The sequence below is a fragment of the Neltuma alba genome, unplaced genomic scaffold (genome assembly GCF_004799145.2).
Source record: "Neltuma alba isolate B1F8T4 unplaced genomic scaffold, ASM479914v2 tig00010307_pilon, whole genome shotgun sequence".
NCBI classification, from domain to species: domain Eukaryota; kingdom Viridiplantae; phylum Streptophyta; class Magnoliopsida; order Fabales; family Fabaceae; genus Neltuma; species Neltuma alba.
This window is the reverse complement of record NW_021635221.1, coordinates 64230-78490: the sequence shown is the minus strand read 5'-3', so window position 1 is coordinate 78490 and position 14261 is coordinate 64230. Positions and strand designations below refer to the sequence as shown.

General features: G+C 30.6%; 1 protein-coding gene across 1 annotated transcript in view; it reads right to left on the bottom strand.

Moving 5' to 3' along the window:
• LOC114755653 (probable leucine-rich repeat receptor-like protein kinase At1g35710) overlaps nt 1-14261 on the bottom strand; it is a 66831-nt gene that overhangs the window by 32044 nt on the left and 20526 nt on the right. Inside the window, exons 6-10 of the mRNA XM_028944516.1 lie at nt 13177-13248; nt 13006-13077; nt 12837-12908; nt 12324-12395; nt 11984-12055 (exon numbers count right to left, since the gene is read on the bottom strand). Coding sequence (XP_028800349.1) covers nt 11984-12055; nt 12324-12395; nt 12837-12908; nt 13006-13077; nt 13177-13248 — 360 coding nt within the window. The remainder of the gene's footprint in view (nt 1-11983; nt 12056-12323; nt 12396-12836; nt 12909-13005; nt 13078-13176; nt 13249-14261) is intronic.

The following is a 14261-nucleotide window of genomic DNA, read 5'->3' as shown; positions in this document are numbered from 1 at the left end:
TTCAGTGTAAACTTATGATCACTCAAACATGAGAATTCGAATTTAAGAATGATTCTTCAAATTAAGGGCATAAATTTCCATGTTCAAAATTAAGAATACAAACTTTTACATAAAATAAAATTTATGATAAGGGGGAAAGTTTGTGTAATGCCTGGTATATAAATCATATAATAAAAACTTATTAATATAAATCACAATAAAAAATTATTTTCTATAAATAATATAAATTTTCTTTTATCGTTTGTTTGGCTAACAGTATAGTATTAAATATAGTCTGCTTTGAACTTTATTACAATACAATTAACTCAATTCAAATTCATCCAAAGGTACGTGTTTTACCTTCAATTTTAATTAAATTGCTAATTATCACATGATAATCTCTAATCAATTCAATGATTATGTATGACGTGTCAAAGCCTATATACACATAAGTAGTCTACCATAAGATCGTAGAAATATAAAATGAAAATCAAATAATTCATAAAGTCCACATCTTATTGTGAAAACGAAATTTATCATCATTTAATAATGAGGCCTTCCTTGATGCTAATATAAATATGTAGTGTACGTGAATAAAATAATTAAACAAATCCTAAAGATGAATAGCTAAAGCAATTAGAACACAAGTCAACACAAGCTTTTGTGATTCCAATTGACCACTAGAAAATAACTAAGAGATCCTATAATATAATACTATTTTCGGTCCTAAATAAAAGAACTAGACAATGAATTTACTTTAATTCTAAATATAAGATTTTTATCTATTTAATCTTTCACGTTAATAATTTATCTCCTGAAATATCCCTTAATTACACATAGTAAGAAGGCTTTTATCAATGGGCAGTTACGATGCACATAAAGATGTTAAGAAATTACATTGGCAAGTTTGGGAAAAAGAGCATTGTCAAAGGTAAAAAAACCAAAAAAAGAAGAAAGCATTTTTACATTTTCATAAGTGATAAATATTACGATTAATATGCAAAGATTAAACAAGTAAATGAAAAAATCGACAGCTTTAAAGTTGACAATATTTGGGAAAAAACTAAAAAGACAGGAGGTCCCAAAAAAATAAAAAACAAATACAACAGTCTTTTAATGTGTCCACCCTCTTAAAATATTAAATAGTAACTGTCCATATATTCATATATATAGTCATGCAAAGTATTAAAAAAAAACTCCGTTAATTAACACCAAATTTCCAGTATGCCTATGTCGGTGAAGTTGAAATGATCGGCAGGCACTTGGCACGCTGCGACATGTGAAAAACAATTATACTCCTCAAGTCCTTAATATAAGATCTAATTATTCAGTTAATTTTGGTCCTAAATATAAGACACATTTCTGATATTTATCAATTTTTCCTAAATTACCCATGCGGATACTCCCTCAATCATAATTAAATGAGAGATGGATGATATTAAGAAAGATGATTATGATGTTTTAGGAAAAATATGTCATATTTCCTATGATTAACTAACTTATTTAATTTCCTTAATTTAATCAAATTAGTTAAATAGATCTTATATTAAGGACCGGAGGTTGAGAGGGATATTTCTTAATTACTACTACATATGATCCTTAATATAAGATCTTGTTTAACTTTTATTTTGGTCTTAAATATAATATCCCAATTCACTTTGTCCTTTATACTTATGTATTTTTTTTTTTAAGATGGTCCATCTAATAATGGTATTTTTAGCTAACACATTTGATTAGTAAGGATGTTTTAGGAAAGATAACACATATTTATTCTAAATAACTAACTTAACTTATTTTTTTAATCTCCTCAAATTAGTTAATTAGCTCTTATAATTAGGATAGGAGGTGGCGTGATTTGAGTATACCTTTGTTTCGTGGGAAAAAGGGGGAACAATTATCATTGGTTGGTAAAAGAAAAATAATCATTGGGAAATAAAATGATTCATTGAAGAGGGGAAAAAACCTTCGAATTTGTTTTATTTTAGCATGCTGTGGGGTAACACTCCCGTTTTTATTATAAGTCACTTTTCGGGAAAAAATTTTTATCCTAAATATAAGTCATTTATAAAATACTACCTCCGGTCCTTAATATAAGACCCGATTTGACTTTTAGTTTGGTCCTAATTATAAGACCCCAATCCATTTTATCTCTTATATTTATGCATTTTTTTCCAAGATAATCCTTCTAATAATGATAGTTCTAACCAATACACTTAATTAGCAATGATATTTAGAAATAACAATACTTATTTATTACAAATAACTAACTTAACTTACTTCCTTAATCTCCTCAAATTAGTTAAATGGGTCTTATATTTAGGACCGGAGGTAGTATATCATTTAATTAATACTCCTCCGGTCCTTATTATAAGACCCAATTTGACTTTTTATTTGGTCCTAATTATAAGACCCAATCCATTTTCTCTCTTATATTTATACATTTTTTTCAAAGATAATTCTTCTAATAATGATAGTTTTAGCCAATATACTTAATTAGCAAGGATATTTTAGGAATAACAATACTTATTTATTATAAATAACCAACTTAACTTACTTCCTTAATCTCCTCAAATAAGTCAATTGGGTCTTATAATTAGGACCGGAGGAGTACTAATTATTTTCTAATTTTTTCCTTCATTTAATTCTCATTAAAAAAAAAGGGAAAATGTGAGAATAATTAAAAATCTTCGTCCGCATCTCAACATCATCTCCATCAACTGACAAATGGAGCGCCGGTCATCTCCATTGACACCTCAAATGCCACGTCGTCTTTGTCCCAATTCACATATCATCTTTGGGATTGGCATGTCCTAGCATTTAATTCTAATTAATACAAATTTTTTTGGTAAACCCTTCTCTTTTGATTTTGTTTATAAGTTGAGCAGAAAATATATTTTTTAGTCTTATCTATAGAATATCGAGACCACTTTTTTATATAGATATATGATTTTATTTTTTATTTATTATTGTATTGATTTTATTTATATGAGTATAACGTATATTTAACAAGAATAAAAAAAATTGTTAAATTTTAAATAAAAATTAATAAAATTTAAAATTTTTCTTAATTTATATAAAACATATTAAAAATAACTTATAAATAAATTCGAAGAAATATTTGCTAATAAGGGCTTCCGTTGGATTTCACATAGGCATAGAAGGAATACAAACACCACCAGAAATTGAATCTTATCTCTCAACGTATCCTTTCCACACCTAGCCGTATGTATTTATTGCTCCCACTTGCGTTCTCCATCGGGTTTTCTCACCCTCCGCTAGGGGTACACATGAGGCAGGACAGGACCCCTACCCGTGGTCCAGCCCGAAATATGAACGGGCTGCATTTTACAGCCCGCTGTCCTGTCCTGCCCATAGAAGCCCTAACCAATTTAGGCTGGGCATGGACAGGGCGGGCTTTACTGCCCAAATGGTGATGACCTACCGATATCATATGTAAAAAAATTTCGTCCATACCTGAAAATTATATTTCATAATTTTATATTTTCACACATTGAAATTATCTAGAAATAATTCAAAACAAATCTGAGCAAATATCCAAATAAACAATATTCATAATCCATTTAGAACAAAACAATTCAAACGGTTTGTATCAATTTCCAGAAAGTTGAGAAGAAAAAACATCTGAAAAAATTGAAGAGAGATTGAAGCACATTGAGATATTCTATTGGGAGCTACGGATGACGATGTAATAGAAGTTGGATTATCCATTCAAGTGGCAAAAATTAAATGTTATCTAAAGGATTGCAAAAGGATATTAAAACTGAAACAATGGGCTGACAGGAATAACATAGACCATATAAAAAGAGGGTGAAAATAATTATAAAAAGAAAAATAAAAAATCTTATAATCTTATAAAAATTTAATATAACCACTTTTAATATGTAAATACTCATTATGCGATACAATGCAGTTAGCAGTCCATACAACTAAAAGACTTTTTTCTATCATATGACTTGTTCATAAAAAATTAATATAAAATAACTAAATATAAATTAAATAAAAAATAAAACATGTAATTCAGATAATTAAACCCCAATTTTCTTTCTATGCTCCAACCCCCATCTTGTTTTCTATCTTGTATAAATATTCAAAATTATTGATTTATACAAATATGTAATGTATGAACTCCATTCTCTAACAAAAAAAATTGTTAGTGGCATAGAGGGGAAGATTGACTTATAAATAGCCAACATTACAACAGCAACACACAATAAGATATAACTAATAAAGCTCACGAAGAACAAGTTAAAAGCAAGATACTACTGCTTCTTTAGAAGAATTAGATCCCCTAAAATGGAAAACTAATAGCATGTAATAATAATAAATTAAATTTCAAAGAAGAGGGAGATAACTTTTTTTTTTAGCTAAAGAAATGTAATATATTAATATTATTTTATAAATTATAATATATATAATCCGAGTAGGGCCAAATGGACAGAGCAGCATGTCCTGCCTGATGTTCAACTCTGCCCATGAAATGCTCAGCCTAAAGATGCCCATTCCTTTTCGGGCTCTTTTTTTTCCAGGCTGGGCTGGACAATTTTTCTTCAGACTCGGGCGGGCTCAGCGGGCATTTGGGCTTTATGCACACCCCTACCCTCCGCCCAACCTCTAGCCGCATGTATTTATTTATTTAACTGTTTATAAATATTTTTAAATCTTATAATCCATGTTCCGTCTAGTTAACAAATTTTTTTTAAGAAAAAGTCAAATCAGTCTACCGTGTCATTTGCCTCTGTGGAAGTGTTTTCAAAAAATTGCCCATCTGTCATGATTTTTTAACAGGAGAATTACAACCAAGTTCTATGAAAGAAAAAAAAAATACAAAACAAGTCTTAGAAGTTGTCATTTTTCGCTATAAAACTTGTCTTTGCAGGTTTCTCAGGTTGTTATTAAAACCTTTTAGTAATTATTTCTTTTCTGTAGGACTTGATTTTAATTCTCCTTTTCTTAACAGACATTTGGGCACAAGTATGGGTAAAATTGCATCATAAATAATACTAAATCTATTTTTTAATATAAGACTCAGTTAAATAATTTAAAAATATGAAGAAAGCTAAATAAATAAATTAATTAGAATATATATTACATGAACTACTTATATGCATCATTATATTATATATAAATTTATAAGTAAGAAAATAAATAAAATAATTTATTTATCTTTTTTAATATTTTTAAATTAGTCAACTGAGTCTTATATTAAGCATAAAAGAAGTACTATGATGCTATTTTACCCTTCAATTTTTCTAATGATGTGGGGGGGGGGGCGTGATGATATATAAATATATATTTATATATTGATTGCTGAGTGGTGTTTGAAATTTTCATTAAGTTGACAAAAGTAAAACAATGCAACGGTCATAAGCATAACAAGCTCTTGATTTGCTTGGATATGATTTCAGTTCCTTGGGATGATACACTGGAAAGTAATATTTATTTAAAAAAAAAAGAAAAACGTTTTACAATACATAGAAATGAGATTTTTATTTATTTTGATATTTTTTATTATAAGTTGACCTATAATTTAATTTTTCACTTGCTTGCGGAAATTGACCCCTTTAGGCGCGGCATTCACATGGCCGACCCCAAAATAAGAGACCTTTTATGAATAAATTAAGAGTCATTTGTTTGGACTTCGGAGCAAAATTCACTTTTATTTAACTCCATCTCTATATATATTAATTAAATTTCTAATAAGCTATACTCTTTGTAATGTATTAACAATGTAATTTGATCATTCTTAATAATAAACCTCATAAAATGATTAAATATTATGAAGATATTATATCGTTCACTTTTTGTTTACATTTATTTCCATCTTAAGTTTTAGATTAACTCTTTGACAAAATTTCAATTAAATAAATGTATAAAATATTTTAACAACCAAATTTAACTAAAATTTAAGGAAATAATTGTATAAAATATTTTAGGAACTAACTTTTCAATTTTAAATACAACCTCAGTCCTAAGAACATTTTTGGAAAAAAGAATAATTATAACATGATATATTTTCAAACAGTCAACTTAGGGATAGCTAGGTTTAAGAATTTATTAATATTAATATTAATTTTTTAAAATAAATATAAATATGATTTTTCAATAATAAATTATTATAATCACGGTTTCTTTCACATAAAGAAATTTAAATTGATCATGGGAACAAATAAATAATCCATACTTAATATAGTTTGATTGGGCCTAGTTTTCGAGCCCTGATCCCAGAATTTAGTAAAGAATTTTGATTTTGGGCTTAGACTTTTTATAACAAAAATGCGGCCTATTTCAATTAACTTATTAGTCAACCATCTTTTAGGGAGAAAAAAAAATAAGGGTTGATATAATGTTTGGTCCTCATAATTTATGTTCATTTTGGTTTTGGTCCCTATACTTTCAAGCAATACGTTTTGGTCCCTCAAGTTTTATTCCATTTATAATATTAGTCCTTGTGTTTAATAAGAACCTAAACAGTGTTAAGTTTGCTGATGTGTCATTAACACCGTTTATTCTACTGGCATGGCATGCTGACTAAGCAAGATGACTAATATGTGATTTTAATTATTAAAAAAAAGCCATCATCTTTTTCTCACCGTGCATCAACGTCATCATCAAAATTGCATTAAGCATTTCCTCTGCTAGCTCTAATGGCGTTCTCCCTTCCTCTCTTGATTAAAACTCACTCCTTCGACGGTGCCCTCCGTGGCTCATGTTGTCAAACCTCCAATGAAGAAGAGGATTCAGTCTAGTCAAGGTGTCTCTGTCTAGCTCTTCCCATCCTTCTCTCCCTCCTCTTGATGAAGATGATGATCCCCCGTGACTCCTCAGCCCTCCTTCCTTGTTGTGGAAGCCAAAATAGAGAAGAGAGCAGACGTGGAAAACAATCGGTTACTTGGGGAGGAAAGGTGGAAAGGGGTGAAGAATGTCTATACTTTGAAGAAATCACCATTGTTTTGAAATTATATGTTCATATGAGGCGTTTGTTGTGGGTTGGGGGCGAAGAGACTGCAGAATTTGTTTGAAATTTATTAACATTTTATATGAAATATATGTCACCTAGCTGGGAAAAAAAATCAATCAATTAGAAAGCCAAAATCACGTGGGACATAGATATCTTATCTAAGTCATCATTAATTTATGGGAGTAATATTATTGGGAAAAAATAAATAGAATTGAAGAATACAAGGACCACAAAGTCCAATTGCTCTGTCATTGCAAAGATCTTTAGGCTTGCAACTTTCAGATTCATGGCTATGTTAATCTCTGTTTTTACAAAAAACAAAAGTGGCTCATGGAGCAAGTACTTGTCTTTCTAAATTTTGCCCTTCAAATTATTGATCATTTAAAGATTGAGTAATCAAGAATGTTCATGTTACATTACTAATCATCATAAAGATGCATATAAAAAGCCTAAAAGCAGATTTGATCTTGAACAGGATAGTGGAGGAGCACATTGTAGAATTAGAAAGTGATGAGGTAGAGATCATGTATGAGTTTGCCATTGAGCTGACACTTGGCTCCTCAAGTTATTACAACCGTACAAGAAAAAAGCCAGATGATGACAATGAATTAATGGTGCGCAGTGAGAACGCCCCATTACGCAAAGAAGATGATGGCTTTTTATATATGTGTGTGTGTAGATATATATATATATAATTAAAATCACATATCCAGTCACCTTGCTTAGTCAGCATGCCATGTCAGTAGAATAAACGGCGTTAGTGACACATTAGCAAACTTAACACTGTTTAGGTCCTTATTAAACTACAGGGACTAATGTTATAAACAAAATAAAACTTAAGGGACCAAAACCTATTGCTTGGAAGTATAGGAATCAAAACCAAAATGAACATAAACTATAAGGACCAAACATTATATTAACCCAAAAAATAAATATCTACATTATAATAAAAGAATGACAAAATAGTGCATTTATATTAGAAATTTAATAAAGTGACTTATAAACATGACTAAAAAAACATTCTCTCTGTACCTTATAAATAGAGCTAAATGAGTACATGTTAGAGAATCGATGGCAAAACCAAAATACATACTAGAGAATTACTCACTCTGCTCCTTATGAGTTTTAAATAACTAATTTACGGATAATAAATAATTAGTTAAAATTATTTTAAAATAAAAAATAATTTAAAAATATAATTTTGTTTTTAAATATGCCCTTATAATAAATGAGAAAAAGGATAAAGAGAATACGTAGGGAAATATGAAATAGAGAAATAATTAAGAATAACATTAAGAAAATATTAAATGTTAAGACAATCCCTAAATTGAAGCTTATAAAATAGATCACATTCCTTCATAAATTTGAAGCTTATAAATAGAAGCTGGGGAGTATTGTAAATGCAAAAAATCCCATGTTACAAGGGTTCAGTTTCAAGATCAGAATTGATCAAATTAAAAATTAAACAGTTCATATTTAATCTAATTTTTTTGTCATTTAATATTTTGATATGTGTAAAGTCTAAAATAAAAACTATCTCCTAACTGTCAGATTTTAAGAATTATTTTCTTGCTTAAAAACCATCAATTAACAATTTTAAATGTCGACCGTTATTGCAACAATTATCATAATATTGGTCATAAAATTAGTTCCTAGTACAAGCCATTTTGATAAAAGTTCTGGGCGGGTATTTGAGCCATCAAAAGGCCAATAACTTGGCTCCCAAATTAGCTTTTTTTTTCCCTCAGTCTCTTTTTGTTTTCATTTTTTAGCTTTTTGTTTTCAATAAGCGCCATCCCAAGTTGTGGATTTTCTTGCTTTAGTAAATTTATTTTCCTAGGAACAAGTCATGTGTCACCAGAACTGGAGTAACACGTTCTAAACTTTATTAAATGATAAAATGTTTGCCTATTGCTTTCATATCTCTCTACCTTAGCATGCTATTATTCATAAACTAATCCTTCATGCTCTCTGAAATTGGCGTCTCTAAACAACAGCTTGATAGGAGTCATTCCTATGACCTTGGCTACTTCTAATTCACTGTAAGTCCTGTGGGTGTTTTGCTAAACTTCAATGATTTTATGCACATGTAGAATTTAAGTTATATACATGTGTGCGTATATATATAATGATGAAGTGTAGGCTCATAGTCATTAATGAGCGGGAGCATATCAAAATTCTACTGATCACTCTATTCCACTTAATAGTTTTAGGCAATAGTGCTACTGGAGCTATTATTGCTCTAAATGTTTATTAATGGAAAAGGAGACAAAAAGATTATTTCTTTGATGTTCTTGGTAATAAGTTGAATAATGGAAAAGATGCTATATATAATGATTGATGATTTATGTGATAGCCATAATTGATTTACTAACATAACATTTTGCCTTTTTACTGACAGCCGATTTAAGGAGGGCCTAGAAACTCACTTTGGTCAACTTGAAAAGTTTTAAGTTGCAATAGATAAGTTTAGTAACAAAAACATTCTGGGTAGAGGTGGGTTTAGTGAGGTTGCTTCTAGGTATACATTTCTTATAATTCAATTTTGATACCTTATTATTTAAACAGAATAAGACAAATATCAACTGCAACAAATTAAACATATGGCAGATTTCAAATCTAGACTTTGAAGCAAATCTTTAAAGGTTTCATCTGAGGTACAAAGCAAACACTGAGCCAAATCTCCAAGCTTTTTATTGCATTATTGGCATATCTTCATTTGCTAAATGTTGGATTGAGATATTATTGAAAGGAATTGCCAATGGAAGGTTGGATGATAAAAGCCTTTGAGACACTTGTTGCATTGATGGTCGAGATTTGGGAGATGGGTTCAAGCATGCTAATGCTATTGTGACCAAAAGAGTTATATCTCCTGCATCTTTCTGTGATGGCAAAGGGAGACGTGAGTCCAAAATATCCTTTAGCAAAATGCTTACTGTACAGGTCTTTGACAAAGATAATATCAAATCTCCAGGATGTCTTCCCATTATTGTTTCTAATGTCACCACCCCAAAACTATAAACATCGCATTTTTCAGTAACAGCTAAGGTGTATGCAAGCTCTGCAATGGGCCAAAAATTAAATAGTTATGTATTTATCCCAAGACAAGTAATATGCTGTAGAAATAAAATACAACATAGAAGGAGTATTAGTAGAGACTTAGAAATGCTCACCTGGAGCAACATAACCATAAGTACCAACTAAAAGAGTTTGATTAGATGTATCTGGATCAATGATCCTAGCTGTGCCAAAGTCTGATAAAAAAGCTTCCATCTGTGAGTTCAACAATATATTATTGCTTGTTATGTCTCGGTGGATAATTGGAGGAGCACAGTGATGATGCATATACAACAAAGCATTTGTTATTCCTTTGACAGCATTCACTCTCTTACTCCAATTCAACTCTTTAGCTTCATCATCATCATTCAACACATAAAAAAGACTTCCTCTTTCCATGTATTCATAGATGAGAAACATACATTGATTATGCAAACAAAAACCATGAAGCTTTACAATATTGCGATGTCGAATTTCACTCAACATCTTCACTTCATTGTGAAAACTCTTGGCCAAAAATGTGTTTCCATATTCTCTTTTATGGAGCTTTTTCAATGCTACGATTTTGCCACTTGGAAGTTGTGCCCTATAAACACTTCCATAAGCACCGGTTCCAATACAATATTTGATGTCAAAGTCCTCTGTCGCTTCAATGATGTCTTCATATGCAATTCTTCCATCATAATTCCATATGGAAAACAAATCCCCATTTTTTGCTTCTCTTGCCTGACTTACGGATTTCTTGTGCTTTTTGAATGATTCAAATAAGATGAAACCCACAACAAATGTGATGACAAGAAAGATTGTCAAAGGAATAATGATTTTCAGCAAAGACTTTGAGCCTTTATGTATCTTCTCTGGCCCAAGTAATTCTTTATTACCATTTAAAATGTCATCATGAAAAGAGCTATAAACTTCAGTTGGAACATAGCCGCTAAGAAGATTGTATGACAAGTTGATGTACTGTAGCCTACCAAATTCTCTTGGTATGCTACCAGAGATACTGTTGTAGCTTAAATCAATGCTACATGATGGGGGTTCACTGCATATATTAGATGGTAATATTCCATTGAATTTGTTGTGACTAAAGTTAACACGAACATAGAAGTAGTTCAAAATGTCCGGTATGTTTCCACTCAGATTATTTTGGGACACATCTACGTCAAAGTCAATATTTAATTTTTCTGGAATGCCACCACTTAATTGATTTTGAGAAACATCAAAATCTTGTAAATCTCTCAAATTGAAAATCGAAGAAGGGATGCCACCTGTAGTGAATAAATTTGAGTATAAATATAAGCTGTGGAGATTTGTCATAAAACCCAAAGTTTAAAGAATGACCCCAACTATTTTTTTGTTTCTACTCAAATCTAGTGATTCTAAATAAAGTTGGAAGGTTGGAAGGTAGAACACCTGAAAGGTTGTTGTAAGACAAGTCCAAATGATTGAGATTTTGAAGGCCTCCTATATGAGTTGGAATGATACCTGTCACCATTCCATGAAAATTTTTTATATTATATTTGTGATTGAGTAATCCCTCTCAATACAGGTATTATATTGTGGGAAGATAAATACAATATTCTAAAATTTAGAGAATTTGCAAGAGTAAACATGAAAGATATGTAACTAACGAGTAAGTCTGTTAGAAGACAAGTCTAGAAAATTGAGATTTTGAAGGGCTCCTATTTGGCATGGAATAATCCCTATCAATAGAGGTATTAGGTTGTGTACGGGTAAATATAATATTTTCAAATTGAATGAATTTACAAGGTAAGAGTTGAAATGAACGATATATAACTTATAAGTAAGATAGTTAGAAGATAAGTATAGATGAATTAGATTATGGAGAGATCCTATTTGTGATGGGATGATCCCTGTCAATAAAAGTATTAGGTTGTGTGGAGATAGATACAATTTTTCCAAATTGAGTGAATTTGCAAGAGTAGAAATGGAGGATATATAACTCACCAGTAAGACTATTATAAGACAAGTCTAGAGAAATCAGATTATGAAGAGATCCTATCTGTGATGGAATGATCCCTATCAATAAAAGTATTAGGTTGTGTGAAGATAAATACAATATTCCAGAATTTAGTGAATTTGCAAGGTAAGAGTAGAAATGGAAGATATAACTCACCAGTAAGACCGTTAGAAGATAAGTCCAGATAAGTGAGATTTTGAAGAGCTCCTATTTGTGATGGAATAATCCCTGTCAATATAGGTATTAGGTTGTGTGGAGGTAAATAAAATATTTCAAAATTTAATGAATTTACAAGGTAATAGTAGAAATGGAAGATATATAACTCACCAGTATGACCGTTAGAAGACAAGTCCAGATAATTGAGATTTTGAAGAGCTCCTATTTGTGATGGAATAATCCCTGTCAATAGAGGTATTAGGTTGTGTGGAGGTAAATAAAATATTTCAAAATTTACTGAATTTGCAAGGTAATAGTAGAAATAGAAGATATATAACTCACAAGTAAGACTGTTAGAGCACAAGTCCAGATAAGTGAGATTTTGAAAAGCTCCTATTTGTGATGGAATAATCCCTGTCAATAAAGGCATTAGGTTGTGGGGAGATAAATGCAATATTTCAAAATTTACTGAATTTGCAAGGTAAGAGTAGAAATGGAAGATATCTAACTCACCAGTGAGACTGTTATAAGACAAGTCCAGATAAGTTAGATTTTGAAGAGTTCCTATTTGGGATGGAATAATCCCTGTCAATAGATGTATTAGGTTGTGCAGAGGTAAATACAATATTTCAAAATTTTGTGAATTTACAAGCTAAGAGCAGAAATGGAAGATATATAACTCACCAGTAAGACTGTTAAGAGACAAGTCCAGATAATTGAGATTTTGAAGAGCTCCTATTTGTGATGGAATAATCCCTGTCAATAAAGGTATTAGGTTGTGTGGAGGTAAATAAAATATTTCAATTTAATGAATTTGCAAGGTAATAGTAGAAATAGAAGATATATAACTCACAAGTAAGACTGTTAGAGGACAAGTCTAGATAAGTGAGATTTTGAAGAGCTCCTATTTGTGATGGAATAATCCCTGTCAATAGAGGTATTAGGTTGTGTGGAGGTAAATAAAATATTCTAAAATTTAGTGAATTTACAAGCTAAGAGCATAAATGGAAGATATATAACTCACCAGTAAGACTGTTAGAAGACAAGTCTAGATAATTGAGATTTTGAAGAGCTCCTATTTGTGATGGAATAATCCCTGTCGATAGAAGTATTAGGTTGTGTAGAGGTAAATAAAATAGTTCAAAATTTAATGAATTTGCAAGGTAATAGTAGAAATAGAAGATGTATAACTCACAAGTAAGACTGTTAGAGGACAAGTCCAGATAAGTGAGATTTTGAAGAGCTCCTATTTGTGATGGAATAATCCCTGTCAATAGAGGTATTAGGTTGTGTGGAGGTAAATAAAATATTCCACAATTTAGTGAATTTGCAGAGTAAGAGTAGAAATGGAGGATATATAACTCACAAGTAAGACCATTAGAAGACAAGTTCAGATAATTGAGATTTTGAAGAGCTCCTATTTGTGATGGAATAATCCCTGTCAATAGAGGTATTAGGTTGTGTGGAGGTAAATAAAATATTCCAAAATTTAGTGAATTTGCTGGGTAAGAGTAGAAATGGAGGATGTATAACTCACAAGTAAGACTGTTAGAGGACAAGTCCAGATAAGTGAGATTTTGAAGAGCTCCTATTTGTGATGGAATAATCCCTGTCAATAGAGGTATTAGGTTGTGTGGAGGTAAATAAAATATTCCAAAATTTAGTGAATTTGCAGGGTAAGAGTAGAAATAGAGGATATATAACTCACAAGTAAGACTGTTAGAGGACAAGTCCAGATAAGTGAGATTTTGAAGAGCTCCTATTTGTGATGGAATAATCCCTGTCAATAGAAGTATTAGGTTGTGTGGAGGTAAATAAAATATTCCAAAATTTAGTGAATTTGCAGGGTAAGAGTATAAATGGAGGATATATAACTCACCAGTAAGACTGTTATGGGACAGCTCCAGATAAATCAGATTATGAAGAGATCCTATCTGTGATGGAATGATCCCTGTTAATAGAGGTATTAGGTTGTGTAGAGGTAAATATAAATATTTCTAAATTTTTTGAATTTCCAAGGTAAGAGTAAAAATGAAAGATGTATAAATCACTAGTAAGATTATTAGAAGACAAGTCCAAATAAGTGGAGTTTGTGGGAAGATAAATAAA